The sequence below is a fragment of the Melopsittacus undulatus genome, chromosome 3 (genome assembly GCF_012275295.1).
Source record: "Melopsittacus undulatus isolate bMelUnd1 chromosome 3, bMelUnd1.mat.Z, whole genome shotgun sequence".
In the NCBI taxonomy this organism is placed as follows: Eukaryota; Metazoa; Chordata; class Aves; order Psittaciformes; family Psittaculidae; genus Melopsittacus; species Melopsittacus undulatus.
This window is the reverse complement of record NC_047529.1, coordinates 106,400,041-106,421,233: the sequence shown is the minus strand read 5'-3', so window position 1 is coordinate 106,421,233 and position 21,193 is coordinate 106,400,041. Positions and strand designations below refer to the sequence as shown.

General features: G+C 40.8%; 1 protein-coding gene across 1 annotated transcript in view; it reads left to right on the top strand.

Annotated features, from left to right (window-relative positions):
• Positions 1-21,193, top strand: part of SUSD4 (sushi domain containing 4) — a 70,897-nt gene that overhangs the window by 29,728 nt on the left and 19,976 nt on the right. The window contains exons 2-3 of the mRNA XM_034060779.1: positions 11,565-11,777; positions 19,832-20,011. Of these exons, the coding sequence (XP_033916670.1) occupies positions 11,565-11,777; positions 19,832-20,011 (393 nt within the window). The remainder of the gene's footprint in view (positions 1-11,564; positions 11,778-19,831; positions 20,012-21,193) is intronic.

The following is a 21,193-nucleotide window of genomic DNA, read 5'->3' as shown; positions in this document are numbered from 1 at the left end:
TACATTTAAAGAAAGAGGCTGTAGATGTAAAGTGTAGATACGATAATTAGAAAGAACATAATTGTCCAAATAACCCAGCAGCTCTTTCAAGTCAGAAAGCTTGATGTGCCGCTTGTATCAGTGGAGACTGCAATTCACTAAACACTGGAAAGCAGGCTCGGAAATCTGTGCAGTTATAAATGGAAATGGCTGAGCCAAATATTTTGTAAAAACAAAGTAAGATTTGAAAAGAAAGACCCTGAATTAAATCAGGCAACCCATTATGTGCATGGCTGGAGTCTATGGTGTAAGGAGGGAGCCAGGCTCCTGCATTTATTTAAGCCTCCTTACTATATAATTCAGGGTAGCGAGGTGAACTAAGGATGAAGCATTAGTTTCAGCATAGAATTTTTATTCCGATCACTGGAGCCTAAAGTTATTAAAAGAACAAACACAATTATGACATCCTAAGGGACTGGCACACGTATAAATCTGGATATGCTGCCTGCTTCTTGCAAAGCATATGTATGGATCTGTGTACTGCCTGCTTTTTATTTTAGCTAGGTTTGCTGCAGCTGTTGCTCTGAAAAGAACCATTTAACATGCTGGGGAAAGAGAAGCTGCAGGAATCCTCAAATTAATATCTACTAAGAAAAATAAGTTTTAAATAAATTGCTTATTTGTGTGGTTAAAACTCTTGTCTCTTCAATAGGAACAAAGAACCGTCACTTTGCTAGTTCTAGACCTTTCCTAGCTCCCAGTTAATCAACTTACAGTACCATAAAAATTTAATAACAGCTTATTCTTCCTCTAGTCCTTCAAAATGATGAGATTCTATTTTCATGATAGGTAAGGATGTGAATAACTCCTGAAGAACAAAAGCCCATAGTCTTTAAATTTAACCAGTATGTGTGATTTTCAGATTGGCTTTTATGAAAATATTTTGAGCATCAGGTATCTCATCATTACCTATTATCTGTGCACATGAATGCCATAACTCTCAATCTTTCAACTGCCTCGTAACGATGTGTACATATTATATAAACTGTATTAGATTTCATCTGACAGCCTCAGCTTCAGCGTTGTCAGTGCAGAGTACATTATGAAGCCTCGAGTTTTTAGAGGTGTCAGCAGAAGAAAAATAAAGCAAAACAAAAATAAGGTTCTTCTGGTCCAAAAGGATGGACCATTGACCTTTGGAAGGCTCTCACAGTGTATTGCCAGCCTCCACAACCGTCCTGCCAGGAGTCTTTCTGGAACTAGTGGCCTGTTCTTGCTTCAGGCACTGCCCATCCTCAACTCTACTGCCTGTGACTGAGGGCTTCCCCCTCTTTTCCCTCTTGTCCCTCTCTAGCTCCCCATTTTAGCCTCCTGAGAACCCCATTGAGATGCTTCTTGGGTTCCCATTTCCCTCTCTCTTATCTTCTAGTGGTATCACCATCCAAACAGCTGTCAGTCAGCTTCCAGGCTAGCATATTTTTATGTGTCACTACATCTCATCTCTGTACCATTGCCAAGTCACTCCTGCTGTTCATGCTACGGTTTCTTTGGTTTCTCTTCTGTCCCCAGCTCCCTCCTCTTCTGCATAAGTGCACTGCCATATCCATGAGTGAAAGGGAGTGACTTCCAGTAGTGCTTTAAGATACTGTCTGTACTACCCACAGAATAAAGAAGGAAAAAAAGGAAAGGGATCCTCATGATCTGGGCAATCAGGGACTCACTTCAATAATTCACAAGGTTTCTGATTTTTTAAGGTATGGAGATTAAAAGTCTTGGAGGTATGATATAAAATAAAGCATAGATGTATTAAAGAAAGGCTGTGTCAGACTAACCTGTTAATCTCCTGAGACGACAGCAGGTTTCCCAGGGAAGGGAAATGCAGCAGATGCCATCTATATTGACTTTTGTCAGCCTCCGCCAGGGAAAGTATATGTGAGGATCTGGATTAATAGAAGAACTGCAGAATTCATAGGAAACAGGCTAGAGAGGAAGCAGATTGTGTTGAAAGGGGCAATTCTGGGCCAGAGGGAATTTACACATCGATGATTTTGGAGGATGCCAGAAAAATTGAGAGCATGCCAGTGAAATTTGTCATTGACATTCTTCTGGGGTTTTTTGGGGGGTTTAAATACAATGGTTCTGTAATGACACAACGTTGTAATTACAAATTGTTTCAGTCTCACTCTCTAGCTCTTCTGTGATTTTGCTCTTTCAGGTGCTTGTTCTGATGCTGTGAGCAATCTGCCATTGCTTTCCAGCTTTGGGAAGGTCCTTGGGTAGGACTGCACCAGGAAAATGGGCCCACAGTGATTTTTAGGGAAGACAGCCCCACAACTGGAGTATTTGCTGTTATAGTCCTGGTCCTGACCAGCTGCTTAAACAGAACTAATTTCAGGGAAGGTTTTACCCTGTGTTGGGGAATGAAGTGGAACACAATCATGAATTAAAAGGAAAAAATATGCTTCTGCATCATCTTAAGCTACTACTGATCTTCCGGTCTTCTCAGTATAGATTAACTTACAGGACAGAGCATTTTAAATAAGAAATATAAGTAAAAAGCCGTTCGGTGTGATGACAGCACTTCATTGTCAGTGCCCAGCTGGATTCCTGTTTCCTTTTGTAGTGTTGAGGGTTTGTCTCATTCTTGGCAAATATCAAGCCAACTTTGTTTCATTTTTCTTCAGAAGGGAAACAACAGACTAAAACCTGTGCTTGATGCAAAGAGTACTAGCAGAACATAGGAGAATAAAATCACTTTTCAATGTAGAAGGAAATCAGTTCTCCTTGCATCCAGATTAGGATCAAAATCAGTCAGGGTGGGTTTTTTTTCCAGTGGATATTAATCTGCTTTCTTTCTAAAAGCTTTATTTGTGTAGAAATGCTTTGTGGTATGATCTGAAGCAGACGTGAAAGGTTCAGTGGCAGTCCTCATGTGGAAAATAACAGGTGAACCAGCAAAACCACCTTGTCTTGCTTTACATCTTCTAGACCTGGGGGTGAATAATGTCTCAGCTTTGCAAGGCTAACCAAAGAAGTACCAGCAAGGAAAACATACACAGAGGGAAAGGCAAATAAAAAATGGGTAGCAGCGATGAGGTCCCCATCTAAGAGGAAAGGTCACGGCTTCATGGGTAGGTGCATTTAGAGATAAATCACTGTAGGGCATAAGAGCTGTCAGAGTATCCAGAAGCATCAGAGGATTTGTGATAAGTGCAAAAGCTGGAAATAGTGTCTATCTGCTCTTCTGCTTTAAGTATCTACTGGTTTCTAAAATCCCTTGTCTCAGGCTTCTCTAGTGTGCACTTTATTTAAAAGTTTAATATTATGATATTCATACATTAATCCTGATTGTCCTTGTATCCAGCTCTGCCCATTCTTGGGGAAGTATAAAATCAATTTCTTAGCACAGCTGAAAAGCAGAAATTGTTGTATTATCATACTGTTGTGTGCAATAAAAATACAGCATTGTCTAGGGAAGTCTGTAGTTGATTAAAGCATAAATATCAACCCCCCAACTCATGCCTCTGACTATTTGATTCCTGCATCTTACAGAAACAAGGATCTCTGCTGAACAACGTGACATTTCATTACTTTGGATTTGTTATGATGAATAATAATATTGTATGCTATTGGCCTAGAAGAAATATTACTATAGTAACTAGCTCATGATTCATTTTTTATGTGGGTTTTTTTCTATATTTCCCAAGGGATGACTGTCTAGACTAAAAATATTTAAACTAACTCATGGTAATGAATTCTTTTTCAGAGTGCTAAAAATGTGGGACAGATAAACAACAATACTTGGATACGGCTTTCTAAAAACACAGCAGGCCCATAACATACCTGAAATTATGGGAATATAGTTTTATTTTAGTTGGCACTTTCTTATTAGTAGCTTTCCATGTTGTTATTAATCCTGGTTAGTGACCTAAGGCTGGATTCCCACATCGACAATATTGCAACTCTAATGAAATCCTTAGATATATAGTACGTAAAATGTTAGATCTGAGGAGGAAAACATAAGTGGGGTTGGATGGTTTAAATCAAAGTAATGAGCTCGCTTATTCATTTAAATCAGTAAAAGGAAATCTTGGCATAAGTGATATGTTAATATCTCATATTTCGGATTTGTACACATTTAATCCCTTATGATGATTCTTATGGGCCACCAATCAACTAGCACATATTGGCAAATATCACCTTCGTTATTCCCTCCCAGCACAAGGAATGAGAGGATGTGTTAGGCATGTGCCCATTTATTGAAGCATATATAGAGCTTAATGTGTATTTACTGCATCCTTGGTTTTATCATTGTAAAAGATGTCATTTGATTATTTTTTAATTAGATTGTTTCCAAAACTCATCATCTGTTTCAAAGCATGTTTATCTAAAATTAAAATTCATAGATACTCGGGGCTCAGATAAGGAGCAGGGAACTACCATTTTAAAGCAGTTAAAATTACCATAAATATAATAAATATGCTTAAAGGTGAGCTTATTTAAGCACATTTTACATTTCAAGTTCACTTAGAAACATGAAATATTATCTGTAATGGGAAATGAAGAAGTCATTCATTTTCACCTGCTTCGTTTTCATTGAACAGAGAAGAAAACTTCATTTTATGCTTTTTAAACTGCTGGTAGAGTTTGCAGCTTGAATAGAACCAGTCATTAAACCAAACTAGCTCAATAAATGGAAATGAAGAAAATATTCACCTTATATTTTCAAAAAGCTGAACAAACACTTGCATCAGGTTTTTAGTCATTTATTGGAGTGGCCTCAGTCTAGGCCTCAGCATGCAGGTGTTATAATGTTCAATGGCTTTCTTAGAAAACTAAATACCCAGTTTACATGTTTAGAAACTGGGGAGGAGGTTGTGGGATTTCTTGTGTGATGAACTGGCTTTTTTTCGCCCTGAAGCCTAGCTCAGGATACCCATGGTAAGTCTCTGTAATAAAAACATAGAAGAACAGAGCTCTGTCAGCAGAACCACCAGATCTACTTTCTGCCTTTTGTTCTTTATCTAAAGGATGGGAGGTTCAGAGGATCCCAGAGTAGCATATGACATTTCATAAGGGTTCATAAATTATGCAGTCAGACTTGTTGGATTACAAAAGGCTGGAAGCAACAAGTGCTTCTTGCATTATGAATGAAATGGCTTATTTACAAAGATGACATAGCTATATTAATTGCAAGAAGTTATGATTACAGGAACAGGCCTGTGCTGTTTAAGATGTTAATTAGAAGAAACTCATTTTCGAGAAGAAGCAAATGCATGTTTTTAGTTTGCTGTGAGTTTACCGACGTGCTCTGCTGACTGTGATCTAAACCATGTTCCCTTTTCAGCAATTTGAAGTGGTTTTGCCTCATGCATTAGCCTAATATCAAGGCAATAAAAGACTCCTCTGTCAAGGTTCTCATTCAAAAGTAAAAATGGTGATCACCTCCATGGGTAGAAAATCCAGCTTGTTCCCTGCTGTACAACACTGGTCAAGCACCAGCTGGAGTGTGCTGTCATCCATGAGTGCTGAACAGTAATTGGAGTAACAAATTAGAGGCATGACCCCTGAAATAAAGATGCTGTGATTACATCTGCAGTCATCTATGCAGGGCCCTCGTGTCTGCCTTGCTGATACTGAGGCTTTTCCCCCTTCCTCCCTGGTAAGGTTCCCAGGCAGAAGCAGCTCCAGCATGGCTCCTGGAAGACCCCTTTTGCCCTCCATGAGTGCTTTTTCCTCCATACGGCTCCTCACGTTCCCTCCCCTGTGCCTGCTTGGGAGGGAGCAGCAATCCTGAGGCTTTTCGGGGTGATGTCAGCTTGATTTAATACAGAAATGCCCAGGGACTTGTCATGCCTGAGTAGGGATTTTAAGGTTGAGCTCACCCTTGCTCTTAGGAGCATCTCTGAGTGAATGCTCCTTTCCAAGTGCGTGTTGAGGAGAGGGGAAAGAGACATGGTGAGTGTGGTGGTGGGCAAGACTTGGGAGCATGAAGGACTTAACAGGAGGGTGCAAGATGAGGTGGTGAGTTGCCTTGGCATAGATTGGGGTGAAGGAGGATGAAGAACACAGATGGGAGGCCAGAGCTGGGGGAGAAGAGGGCATGAAATGGAAAGATAAGAAAAATGGGGCAACCAACCTCTCAGCCTTTTGAATAATCAGTTGCCTCTTGGAGCCTGTTGCCCTTTGTGCAGGGCTTGCATGTGAACTTTTTGCTGCACATGGATTTTTTTGGTGCTGGTGAACTGTATTGCACACTGATTTTCTTAGCTTTCAGCTATGACTCTCCTGAGTGATAGGGAGGAAAATGAAGCTTAATAGGTGTTCTTGATTTTATAGATCACCTTGTGGCTTAAGCAGAGTATCCACACCCTGCAGGTCTTATTTGTTTTCCTGTTTCACCTACACAGTAATTTGAACTTCTTCCTTTCTTGTTAGGCTGCCCTGGATAAGGCTCAGCCAAGTGAGGAGTGATACCCAACAGTGCTGGGAGCTGGGAGTATGCTTTGCAAGGATAGTAAGGGAGGTTGTGATTCACATCTTAAACAGGGCAGGGGTTTACAAGGCTGCTGAAGTCTCAAGGAAGCTTAAGCATTAGTGACCCTTTAGGGATTAAAGAGAGTTTAAATTTTAGCAGGCATTTCACTAATGAAATCACAGGTTTATAATTTCATTTCACTTCCATGGCTAGATAGTAATCGTAGCACATCCTTCCTTTTCTTGTTACAGGGCTATGTGGATAGCTCAATTAACGTCATCAACAGCAAGGGAGCATAAACAGCCAAAGGCATAAAATGCTGTGTCTGCATGGCTTTCACAGAAACAGGACAGAAACTCTTTAAGGGATGAAAATGACTTTTCCTTTATACAAGACAAGCAAGCCCTTCGGCATGTTTGCACTTTTGGTCCTTCTGCTTTAGTCTTAATACGGCTTTTTACTGAGAGCTGGCCTAAGATGACCTGCTCCTGCAGTGTTTACAGACTCCTAAAATGTGTATGCAAGCAGTCTGGTCCTCCCACAGTCTGCAATACCTCTGCCTTCCCTACCTCCAGCTGAGATAGAAAGGACTTGCTGATTTTATGAACCCAAAATGCAGGTGCTGCTGTACAGGAAGCTCATTCTCCATCCTACTGAAGACAAATCCTGAAAATACTCTATATCCTTAATATTATTACACATTATGTGTCACTTTTCCTTCACCTGTGTGTATGTAACAAACTGTAATGAGAGTGATGTCTCTGTTCAAGAATGAATGCAGCCATTTCTGAGCTGACATGCATCAGCAGTGTGTCAGTGAAATGCTATATAGCAGTTTTAGAGGCAGAGAAGTCCATCAAGTCTAGATTAGAAATCACCTCACCAGCACCATGAATTTACAAGGAGCTGTAAGATATGAGGGTGAGAGAAGAAGGAAACAAGGACAACAGGAGAGGAGACTGAGAAAAAGGTGAGGATAAATAGAGAATGACAGGAAGAGCTGAGGGGTTCTGCTTTTTTTCAGGCACGTCTGGAGTTCAGTTACGGCTATCATCATTTCTTGTCAGCACAAATATGTAATTTTCCCAAGGCTTCCAATATTTAAAGCTTTTCTTCAGGGATGAGATGAATCATTGTATGTTTGAGAACACAGAACACAGAGTTCTAGGAATACAGTCCATTCAAATGGATTGCAATGGTTCATTTTACACCCCACAGAGGGCATTGCTTGTTTTTCAGTCTTCTGATTAATTTGACGTCATTTTTATCTGAATGACTATTCCAAGTAATTTAGGTAAAATAGGGACCCATATAATCAACTTGTGTTTTGTCCAGGTTAAGAGCACTGCTGTTTTCTGATGACCTCCTGTTGTTGCAACCATAGAAATATGTATATACCACAACTAGAATATCTTCTGTATCAACTGCATGTTTTACTGGTCATGACGACCTTATGTACTCATTAGCCTTATCAGAAGGTATTATTGTTCACTGTATTTTATACAACATCCCTTAAAGGTGCCATGATACAAAGTCTGCAATTTATAAGCTGTTTTGAAAACGGAAATTGTCAACTCCGGCAGTAATTGTGCAGTCTTTAGGGATTTAAAGCCATACAATAGCATCCCATAAAGTTGTTGCTAGTGATGCAGTGTTGGTTATGGTGATGGCTGCTGACCTTACAAAATTTTTACTATATAGCTAACATGAAAATTCACTGCTTTATTTGACGCGTGTGCCGCACAGTTTTTACTAGCTGGTGTTCACAATTCCCCCTTCTCTCTTTGTAGCCATGAGAAGAACAGTCAAAGTAAAAATTCATTCTTTTCCCCAAAGACTCATTGAAGGGTTTATAAAGCAAGAGAATCCATAGTAGTTATCTTTTATCTTATTTGATAGACTCCTTCTGCAGGATAACACCTTTCTACTCTAACCAGAAGATTGGCTTTCCTATTTATATCAGTTTTATGATTCTTTCCAAAGACTTACCTGGCAGCTGTGTCTGAAAACTGTTTTGGCTGGTTTCACCAGGTTCTGAAGGGTCCAAAGCTGTCCCATCTGTAATGTGAAATTAGTCCTGCCATTAGAGATATGTGCATCACAGCTTTGAGTAGCTGCTTTTAAAGGCGTAACTTTGAAAAAGGAAAGAAACGAATGATCATGGAAAAAAACCCAAACTTACCAAGTTTTGGGAATTTACCAAGGAATTTGCCAACCTGTATTTCATCGAAGACATGTATTTACTCATTTTTGGTAAGGTAGATCTTGACTAGATGAGATTATGTGAAAAAGGTTATTATATAAGGGGTCCCAGTCTGGTATCATTAGGGAGAAGTGGAAGATGGCAATTCTCAGGGATGTTTCAGCATTGTTGTTCTTGAATGTAGTACCAGGAATTTTATACTTAGATTAGAAAAGACTGGTGGAATAAGTTCCCAGCTAAATAAGCTGTTGATATACTCAGCACACTGCTTGTGCAAGAAAGGAGCAACCATGGTGAAAATCATCTCTGCCCATTGAGAGATCCTCAGCACAGCAGCCAGCCTCACTATACCTCCCTCACATGTGTCCCTGCCTCCTTAGCCAAAGCACAGGGAGAGGTGGCACAGCACTGGCTTCACTGCTTTGTGAATGGATCATATATTATCTTCAAAATAGAAGCTTGCCATACAAGTGACTTCCACTGATTTTAACAGGAGTAAAACCTGGGCCTATTGTTGATATCCATGGACGGAAGATGGGGTTGGGGTTTTGTTTTCTTTGCCTTTATGATCTTAACATGTAAAGTTATTGTATTACATGTGTAATCTGCCTAACTGGCCATTCCCTGAGGCGTTTTCCTTCTTTCAGGAACAACCAACGGAAATGTTGCATGGAAGCAGTGATCCTGTGCTGATTCCATGTGTCATCTCTTACTCAGTAGCTGAATAAGAGCTGGCTACTGGCTTTATAGAAACTAGAGGGTACATAATTCGATTTTTCCATTTGTGTTCCAGTTCCTTCTTGGAAATTCCCCTTGGAGATAGATTTGTGTGCTCAGAGAAAAAGAACCTAGGAGATGAACTTATTGCAAAATGATCCTTAGGAGGAAAGGCAATCTTTGCTTGTGAAAGGCCACCAGAAAAGTGGCAATCAGGTCACAGAATTGGGCTGCACCAGGGGAAAAAAAACATCCTTGCCTTCTATGCTGGGTCCCGAAATCAGTAACTTTGCATGTTTGACTTAGTGAAAACTGAGAAATGAGCTTGGCTTATTGTTTTACCAAGCAGTTTTTTTCTTTCTGTTTTTCCAAAGGCATAGCAGTAGGCAGTTGTGTATTTTTCCCTGATGCAGCTAGTAAGAAAGGACACTGATTTCAAGGTGGGTTATTATAGTCCTTGCCCGACTGCAAATTCTGAGATTACCAAAGTAACAAAATTGAGCTAAATGTCATGTTATCCCTTGTTTAATGAAAAGCAATTAAGATCATCACTGACTTTATTGAAGGATGTGGATTTTCTGCCTGAAGCACAGGGAACTTCTTTTTAATCTCCAGTAAAAATGGACAGCCATTCTCTATTATTAAGTATTTCCTACAGTGTGTAATCCCATGAACATAATGACTGTATTTCTCCTTGTTCATGTGTTATGTGAGTAAATGATAGAGAGTCTTTGGCAGTTTGCACTGAAAGTCTTGAGCCATGCAGCTGATGCTCAGGCATGAAGCAAAGGGATTAGTTTGACTTGGTACTGCACTGACAGGAGCCAAGTCTTGTGATAAACTTTAGTTCTCGTGATAAACTTCATTGGATGGAGGGATAAAACTGCATAAGAGCAGATTCTCTGCTGTTTCAGCAAAGAGAAGGGACACAAGTGAACCTCTTTCAGTGAATAACCCTCGTTATCACAGCACTGCAGAGGGGCAGAGGCTGGGTATAGGTGATGGCTGTCTCCAGTGCACATGGCACATAGGTATTTAGGCTTGGTTCTGACCATCAGGTCACCATTGGGCTCTCTATCTGGCTACCACAGCATCACACTGAGCCCTTCAGTGGAGGGAATGATTTACACTCAGGAAACAGATTTGTATTGAAAAGTCTTCTACTGTAATAATCTCCTTCTCTCTGTACCATGGAAGCATTTCATCCCTATCATGCAGTAAGTAAGTAGCTGAGGCTCTCTGATGCTACTCTTAGGCTGCAGTGCAATGATTTTCAAATCTTCCAGGCATCCCTCCCACTGGCATTAATTGCCCCCCTGCTGCTCCTGTTGCAAAGCTATTTGCTCTTTCAGCATGCAGTACTTGTTCAGTGCTGCACTAAACCCTTGTTGCTTTGCAGTAAAAAAGAAAGCTTCAGTTTATGCAAATGACATTGAAATGAGTTTGATAAAGTGATAAACAATCACGTTTTATGATTGCAACTGTTAGGGTTTTGTTTGTTATTTTACAGTTAATTTTGTGGAAGTGAAGGTTTTTACAAACTCCCTTCTGCCATCAATGCAGTAATACAGCACTCCCATACCAATGTTTTAAGAATTAGGTAGGGCCACCAAACCAACGTGATATGGGGATCACACACATCCAGCATCAGTCCCTTTTCCCTATGGTCAAGCTCCCTCCCAGCTCAAAATCTCCCTGTGCCTAGCAGCTCTGTTTTAGTTACTGTGTCTTTGTGTGGCAGTTAGGTTTCATGCCCTTTCCTTTATTTCCTCTTCCTCTCTATTCCTGACACATTATTATTCTTTCCAGTGACTGACCACTGCTCCAAAATCCCATAGTCCCCAAGAGTAATTACAGATACATTTCTATGCCATCCCCACTGGCAGCTTGGGTCAAGTGCTTTGTTTTTATCCAGGTCAGCTACAGAGAAGTCTGGTTGACTTTGCTTTGTCAGTAGCTGCATGGCAAGATGGGCTATTTCTGTTACCTGAGTGCTTCTGCTGTAAAGGTTAGTCCTCTGCAGAGTCTGGAGTACTCAGTACCACAGTAGTGTTGCTAGTGGCCATTAATGGGAGATGTGAGGCCCTTACAAAGATTAAATGTCAAAGGGAAACAACTAGAAAGAGTGTGAATACGGCTGCATGAGGAGTAAATGTACGCAGTTTGATTGTGTCTTTGTCTGCATAGGGTTTGATGACCTGCATGCTTGTGCTGACCCTGGAGCTCCTGAACATGGATACAAGACACCCAGCGCAGGTGTATTCTTTGAAAGCGTGGTAGTCCGGTTTCATTGCCAAGAAGGATACAGGCTTAATGGTACTTCAAAAAAACTTTGTGTGAGACACTTTAATGGCTCCCTGAGCTGGAAACCAAGTGATAAACCTGTGTGCCTACAAGAAGGTAAGTCAGCTTCTTAAAGCACTTCCCCAGCATCAGTCCTCACTTGTCCATGTACCATGTCTGTGTGTCTCAGCACAAAACACAAAAGGCTGGGGTCCATCTCACTGTGTCTTAGTTGATACGTACTTCAGTTTCCCATCCATCCCATCCATAATCCCCATGTGTCAGTTAAATATTTACTGTGAAAGACTGTGTATGTGTATGCATGCGTGTCTTCAAAGAGACATAAAGAAATCTGAAGAAAAACCGTGATATATTTCTCCCCTTAAGTAGTTACAAATTGCTGCAGAGAGAAGATACAACCTCCAGTATAAGTAAACCATTTATAACCATTTATTAAAGTTGCACACTTAACACTCCTTTCTGCAATATTTTACTAGGAAAATATAATGGCTTTCCAGTGCTGCTCTTCCTGCTAATCAGGAGGTTTCAACAATTATATTTTATGATGTGTGTATGATACAAGTAGGAAAATCAAAACCCATGGACAGTACAAGTTTACTTTGAGATAATTCAGATGATTATGGCATAAACCAATTTCTTTTTATCATACTGCAGTGTTGAAACTGTGTATGGCTTTAAATAATTAGGATGTTATATTGCTTCTTGCTTCTGGGAGTTACAGAATAGAACCATAGAATAGTTAATGCTGGAAAGGACCTTAAGATCACCCAGTTCCAGCCCCCCTGCCATGGGCAGGGACACCTCACACTAAACCATATCACCCAAAGCTTCATCCAACCTGGCCTTGAGATACAGAATCAGGATTAATTTGAATATCATAAGTGTAAATTTTGGCCAAAATACATCCAAGCAGCACAAATGATTTACTTTAGTAAGTATATTAAAGATATAAATTGTTGTTTCTGTTGATCAACTTCAGTCAACAGAGCTGTTAAATCAATGGGCATGAAAAGTGTTAGTTAAATCAAGTGTGTATGTTTTACTGTTATGACTTCTCCACTGAAGTCATTAGCCATTGCCTCCTTGTCTTCGAGGTGGAGCAAGATGAATTCTATTTCAGGATGCCTTCCATCATTTAGAATGAGATATAATGTAACAATGAATAAAAGGAGTTTATTAAAAAGTAGTCAAAGACTTATGAGGCTCATAAGCACACTTACTGCCTAGGATCATGCATCACTCAGTGTGTATCAACACTGCAGGTACTTGTTTGTGCTGAGCAGGGGGTGGGTATGAGACTCCTGTGCCAGGGCAGGGGTGCATGAAGGGCCATGCCACAATGGGAGATGAACCACTCTCAGGTGATGCTCGTGAAGGGAACAACCCTGAACAGTGATCTGTGTGAAAGTGGTGTGTATTGGAGAGAGTAGCCAGAGGCAGCTGGTAAGTAGGCCATGGTCCTTCAGGTTGCTGCCCTGTTGGCTTTTCAAGTCTCAGTAAAATGTGGACTCCTGGACATGTGTGAGGCCACAGGCTACAGAGCTGTGAGGGGCACAGTGGTGAGCTGTCTCATGGTACACACCGAGACGACAGCTGATGTGTAGAACATAAAGGCAATGCAGCCAGTAATGCCAGGTCATGATGGTGGCATAGGTCAGCTTCACAGAAATAACCTGATGTCTTTCAAAATAATGCTTGTGTGAAAATCACGCCCTCTCCTGTTACAGCACCTTTCATAAATGCCCTTGTCTCTCATCACATGGTGATTTAAGAAAAAATACATGTAGAGTGACAGCAGCATATGACTAAACTGGGCATCTGAGCTACCAAAAAAAGCTGTAACGCTTGGGAGATTTGTTTTCTGAACCACTACAAGTTGCTTCTAGGAATTTTGATGTGCAGCTTGGAAATAGTACCTGTATCATCCACTGCAGGTGTTGAAATAAGCATTAACATGTTTGATTAAGTACTCATACCTCTTCCCAGTGTCCCCAGAACCCCCAGTCCAGTGGACATCTGTAGAGGAAGTTTCTGATCACAATGTTATCAACAACAAAACTGCCACTGATGTCAGTGTGATCAACACCAGATCCAGGTGTTTTCAAGACAGAAAGAAATTGGAAGATGAGAATGTGACGGATGATGTGGCAACAGTTGCTTAAGAGATAACCATTACTTTACAACACAGAGCACTTAAAAAGGATTGGTAGCCAATGCTCTGATCAAGCAAAGCACTTAAGCTTGAGCATAACTGTAATTATGTGATTAGTCTTGTTAAAGTTCTGTGCTCAAAAAATGCTTTTTATTATATGGGCTGAAAAGTAGGATCCTGATTTGGGATTTAGTGAAGGAAGTGCTTAAGCACTTTCCTGATTAACGGTATAATAATGCCTCAGGTAATACTAAAACGATCCTAGGGTTTAGCAATAGATGACAGAATTTATTCTTCTTTCCAACACACAATACAGCCACTGATTCAGAAGAAATACTAAGCAAAGGAGCAATAGCAACCCGTGAGACCTAAGCATTCGCTTAAGTGCTTTTTAGAGTGATCCTTTTACATACTGGAGCAGAATCAGGCATGACAGGGAGGGGGAAAGTGTAGGAACATGGTGCATCTGGAGAACAGTTAAGGAAGAATTATAAAAGGGTTTATAATTCTCAGCTGGTAATGCCATACATAAAAGTCCTCATTGCAGAAATTCTGTGATGATGTATAAAAAGAAAGTTGAAACCTGGAGCAACTACTGGAGAAGAAGTTCATGTTTCACCATCCATCATTAGCTATCACAAGGCAAAATAAACTTTAAATTGCATTTACCCATTTAAGGCAGGGGCTGACTGCCATATGTGCTGTGGTATGCTCTACACGCCTCTCATCCCAGTATATGTGAATGTCAGATATTACCAGCTGAGCTTGAACACTAAAAATACTCGACACTTTGGAGTTGACTATAAGTTCGTCTCAGGAATTTGAATCCAACTAAGTATGGTTACATATAGTTTTATGTCTCTATGTTATGTACATTTAACTGTTATGCGTTTACTAGAACAATCTCTAATCACAAATGAATGCTATTTACCAAAGCAACCTGTTTCAGAATGTAATTGATTTTAAAACTAATACATTTGCCTGGAGCTCTCCATCCAATCAATTTGATTTTATAGGTCTGTCATTTCTTGTTAAGAGACAGGAGACTTTAAGTGTCAGTATGAGAATGAAGTTGCGTGAGCAGGTGCCCAATAAATGCCCTGTCAAAAACTGGTGTGCTTAGAGTTATGTTCTCATGTTGATCTACAGCATGTTGTGACAGTACCTTCCATCAATTCTAATACAGTTATGCACATAAACACCAGAGCTCTGAGGTAGGAATTTTGTGTTTACTGTTTAAGAGCAATATGTCATGTTGTTCACACTTTAATCTAATCTTCTCCCACTGTGATAATGTGGCTGCTGAGACTGTTGCCCTACTTGGAACAAATGCTACCTCTTTCCTATGAGATTGAATCTAAATTTACAGTCTACAGGGAGATGGCAACCAACCGAAGAGCCCTTCTCTTGCAGGCAAACACCTTCAAGATGTCCTTAGTGCCTCATTCTCCCACTGACATGGATGATAAACCTGCAGTGAGAATAGTGGAGTAGTGGCTACAGGTTTCTTGTATGACATTTAGCACTCATTTCTCTTTGCCTTTATCCCTGGATCTGTGAGGTGACTGAAATACCTTTATTTCTCCATCTCTTATCTGTCTTGCTCAGTGTTTGCAGCTTCTTAAGCCTGGTTACAAGCACTACGTAATGTTTGTAGCCTGTGCTTAGCACAATGGCCACAGATCTCTGTGCACTCTTGTAATACAAGCAAAGACAATAAAGAGAAAGTATTATTCAATATGCACTGAAGTACTGTTTGCCATCCATGGAGATACCCTGCTAACACAGTACTATGGATTTAACACTAGTAAAAACCAAGATGCAATAACAATCCTAAATATGTACTTTTAAGAGCATCGGGTCCTGATGAGCTGTCCCCGTATTCAACCCATTCTTCATGCTGTTCTCTCATCCTCTCCATTCCAGCCTGTCAGTGCTGTCGTTAGGTGTAGTCAAGGCTAATTCAGAGATCACTCTGCTGTGAGGCACACAAGGCACCTCTGCATTTGAGTTTACAGACTACTAAGCAAAACAGTGCAGAGCAGGGGCCAGGACATTGTTCTTCAGTTGTACACTCTGCTACAGTCCTGACATGGTTTTGGCCAATATCAAGTAGTACTCCCCAAGCAGTTCCTGCAGGGAACTTCTGGATTCACTTAGACCCGGGACAATTTTTGGAGTTCACCTGCAATAGACACAAGCCTTATTAAGCCAGCTGGCACCCATGGGGATAATGTGGCTATCTTCATAGTAGCAAGGTCATGCCTTCCTTTTGAGTTACCTTTATGGTCAAGGTGCTCTTGGGAGGAGGGAAGGTGGTTCTCCTTCTCCATGGGCTGGAAGAAACAGTTCTGAGAGATGATGATGCATAAACTAAAGCACTATAACTATAGTCTTTAACCAGTTTTACTCTTTGGACCAGTATTCTTATGATGGGGGACACATTTGGTCTGCTAAAGCCAAGAACTAATGTACAATGTACATCTTCATAAAAAGGACATGGAGCTGTTGGAGCAACTTGGGAAGAGGGCTACAAGGATGATAAGAGGTCTGAAGCACCTCCCGTAGGAAGACAGGCTGAGAAAGTTCAGCCTGGAGAAGAGAAGGCTGCATGGAGACCTCAGAGCAGCCTTCCAGTATCTGAAGGAGGCCTACAAGGATGCTGGGGTGGGACTCTTCATTAGGGACTGTAGTGATAGGACAAGGGACCATGGGTTAAATCTTAAACAGGGAAGTTTAGATTGGATATAAGGAGGAAGTTCTTTACTGTTAGGGTGGTGAGGCACTGGAATGGGTTGCCCAAGGAAATTATGAATGCTCCATCCCTGGCAGTGTTCAAGACCAGGTTGGATGAAGCCCTGGGTGATACGGTTTAGTGTGAGGTGTCCCTGCCCATGGCAGAGGGGTTGGAACTAGATGATCTTAAATTCCTTTCCAACCCTAACTATCCTATGACTCTAGAAGATGCCACCCAAGGCAGAAAGGAGAGTCCTTCATACAACACAATCTGCACATCAGGACAACCCTGGGAATGCCACTGCCCTTCAGCACAGAGACCCTGTGGGTTGCCCTGCTGCTTGCCACAATGCCAGCCATTGGGTGATATGGTTTAGTGTGAGGTGTCCCTGCTCATGGCAGGGGGTTGGAGCTAGATGACCTTAAGGTCTTTTCCAGTTCAAACCACTCTGAAATTATGATTCATGAAAGTTAGATCAAGGTGATGAGCCCTTGCACCTGGCAGACTGTGTGGCCTGCACCACACTTCTTTGTGCCTCTTCAAAGCTCAGGCATGTGTTCCTAACTGTGGCACTCTTTTGGCTGAACTGTTCTAATATTCATAGAGTAGATACAAAGCAGGCCATATAAAACTGCTGGAAAGGAGTGCAAGTCATAGCTGTTGCTGTTCATTGCTGTTAAAGACCTTGTATTCCCTTAAATGGTTTAGCAGCTTCCATGGATTTGCTGAAAAGTACTTAGAATAAAACAGTTTATTTTCTAGGACAGGACCTTTTGAAATTCAATCACTTAGTCTCAGCTTTTCCAAGCAGAATTTGTGCCAGTTAATCCAGCTGTTTGTGGAGAGGTGGCTACTGCAATTTATCCCTGACAAGTGCTAAACAATACAGATTCAGCCAGTGAGAAGGCATTTGCTCTCAAGGTGTCAGGAAAAAGAGCTGTAATACTGTGGTCCATTGGTCTCATGTTTAGCGATGGCTTGTAATAGGTCTGTTATCAAAGACAGCCAGGATGTTACAGGCAAAGAATGATAGTGAGAAACTTACCACTGCTCTCTGCCAGCATCTGGCTGATTAAAATGATTTGATCTACAGCTGTTACTTGGAATAATGGGGATGAAGTCACTATAATAGATCATTGTTACAGAATCAATTTCCCCCACGTTGAAAATGAAATCTCATGTTTTACTGCACTGTATATACACACACCTCTTTTATTTGTATAGCAACAGAAAGCTGTTACGCCAAGAGAGTGAACTCTTCATTGACATTATCTTCTGGCATCCATCTCTGATCTTATCCTGTGTGGCTGCAGAGCAGGATCCCCATCTATCTCATCCTACATTTGGGAGCGCCCAGGGCAGTCTCTTTGTGACACCATTCATAGCTTAGTGCCAGGCATTTCGCATGGGGCATCCTCTGCTGTCTCTGCTGATTAACTTGCCACAGAGAGAGAGAGAAAACTGTTCAGTCATTGAAGGTGGTTTCTGCACCCTCATCACAGTGCATTTTATAACCTCTCAGGCTTGGGCATTTATAAATGAATAAATCCTAATCAAACATCTTGCTGCAGTTTCTCAGCCTGAAAGACTGACAGCCTTTCCTGTTCAAGGCAGCAGGAGGTACCTGCAACAGCAGCCAAGAAACAAGAGAAATGGGAGAATTTTTAAGTAATGATATGTCCAGGCAGCATATTGCAAGTTAGCTAAGTGCAATGTATTATAGAAAACAGACCTTTAATGGGAAGATGCAAAGAAAAATATGTTTAACTGGGAAAACAGCACTCTTCCACTTCATATTAGTAAAATCTAGTGATGGAGTCTCAGAATAATAGATCCCCTAGTTTGCCTAAATACATAAATACATGCATCATGAAACACATTTGCTGTTTTGTGTGTGCTGTGCTAAATGACAGTTTACCTTGCTTCTAGTTGTGATTCTAAGCAAACATGTAAGCTCTTGCTATTGCTTTACTTTGTGCTTGTTCACAAATAAATGCTAAATACAAATTTAGAGTTGCCTTTTCCTATTCAGTGAGAATTACCCATGAAAATGGCAGAAACTTTCTCTTTAATGCAAATCTCAAGGGACTTCTGAAACTTCTTCTTTTTAAATAAGTACTGAAGATAATTGTATCTTGTGGGAAAAAATCCCAGCATAAAACAGGCTTAGAATATTTCTACTGTCTTGCTTTTGTTTGAAATACTTGATGGGTTTTGATGCCTGGAAACTTTTATCACCATGCCTGTCATGGATTGGCTGCTGGCAGGCAGATGATTTTGATTATATTTTCCCAATATTGAATCTTTTCCTCTGTTCTGTTTAATCTCACTTTGCATTTACGAGGAGGATGAACTTTGAGGCACCTGAGCTATTCCTTCACATCCTCTTGGCTTGTCTCTTGATTATTCAGTATTAGCAGAGGAATTTTTACCCTGCCTCTCCCTTTCCTTCCACTTTCCAGAGCACCTTTCAATTTTCAGTCCTCTGGGGTTTATATTTTAGTGTCTTTGGCACTGGTATATGCAGTGAGGTATGAGACTTTCTGATACATCTATCACAGAGAGGTAATTGAGCCATGCCTGTATATCACTAGAGGTTTGCAGTAATTTTCCTTGCTGAGAGTCTTCTACAAGCACTTGAGATGCTGCTCAGGGCCTTAAACCCCACTCCTATAAGCACATGAATTCAGGAACATAAAATGATCTGATTTAAAGCAGAAGCAATGAGATTAAAGTGAAGACATTCCCATAATGAACTCTGTGGAATGGAGCTGGATAAACCCTTGCAAATGTACCTAATTTTCATCTGTCTCCCTGCTGCAGCTGCCCTTTTTCTGTGTTTCTCATGCCGTATCTGTATTTTATCTTCTCTTTCGTCCTGTCCTTAGTGCTGTCAAGGAGTCTGCTTTCACGTGGGTCTTTGGGATAGTCAGAGTATGCACTGTAATGGTGACTATGGCTTTCATGAGGAATGGAAGGACCAAGTTAAAAACAGTCTTCCTAAATGCTTTTAATGTTGTTTGTTTAAAAAAAGCCTGGGGGAATGAGCTATTATCATAGCAAGTCATCTTCTGCAGTGCTATAGACTTTGTAACTGATGCTTAATTAAGGAAAGGACATCATTACTGAAATGGGTGTCTTTTTCAAACAGTTTAAGCAGAGCATTTACATGATCTGATAACTTTTGCTTAAGAGCTTGATTATTGAATAGCTACCCATGTTTTTTTTAATCAAGTTACTATTTTTGTTTCTTTCATGAAGTCACAGATTGCCTTGTTCCACACGTTGAAGATGCAGAGGTTCATAACAAGACATACAGGACTGGCGATAAATTAATAATCAGCTGTCATGAAGGATTCCAGATCCGTTACCCTGACTTAGACAACATGGTTTCAATATGTCAAGACGATGGAACATGGGATAATCTGCCCATTTGTCAAGGTTTAGTACACCAGCACATCCTCTTTTATAGCTCGTGATAGTTTGCCAGTGTTATTTCCTATAGTTGTAAGGATGTCAGTGATCTGATACAGTGTTTGAATAGTGCTGCTGCTATGTACTTCCCCACTGCTCACTGCAGGAAAGAAGATGTCACTTTCTGAACACACCCATACTTAAAATGCTACTTTAAATATTGCTTTTTGTTTGCTAGTCTAATATCTGACACATACTTTTCAAGCTAAAGAAAAATCAGAGCCAAATCAGTCAGAAATGATCTGATGAGCAATTGACATTTTAGCCCAATTTCTGGGAAGAGTTAAGCTTCTAACTGCTTTTTACCTTCCTTCACCTTGTGCAGCAGGCAGGGGAGAGGGGAAAAGCTGGAACCTGTTCTTCTATCACTTTTCAGCAGAGTTGATGATGAGGTTCACAGTCCATTAAACCCGTAGGTATTGACTGAAAATTCAGGATGTGCATAAGAATGATTTTGGCCAGAAAAGCCATTAGCTGTGGAACTAGTAGTATTGGTAGCTTGGGATCACAGCTTCACTTAGACTGCGAGAAATGGATGGGGGTAAGCCAGCCTTAGTGACTGGAAATTCAATATCTTTGGGCTGCCACTACCTCTACATTTCTAATACACATGCCTTAGTACCATTGACTCGGGTTCAACAGCCCTGAGAAATTTTGTCTGTGCTAAGGAGAATACTGTGTTAGTATTAACTGTCCTCAAACCCATCCATCATCTCCTAAAGGTGACAGTTTCTGTCGGCACTTAATTACACCATCCCATTAATTTGCAGAGTCAGGGCAGGCAGGAAGGGGAGCTGGGACACCTCTCAGGAGTGACGGTGGCACGGTGAGAGATGAAAGTCAGAACTTGACAGTTCAGCTGTAAAGTTTTGAGACTGATGGGCACCAGAGTCAGAAGTTACAGGAGATTAGACTGTATGGGTCTCCACAGTTAGGACCTTTGGTCTGGGGCACATCAAACTGTCCCCCAAAGTCTTGTCTTAGGCCACAGTGCTTTAGATGCACACGTAATTGAATAGGTCTGACAAGAAAAGGGAATTTTTCACAAACCTGTAATAAAGTGGACACAAATTTTGGGGTATCTTATTAGCAGTATGAAATATACAGCTCATTTTTGAAAGTGGGTACGCCTCACACTAAATTAAGATA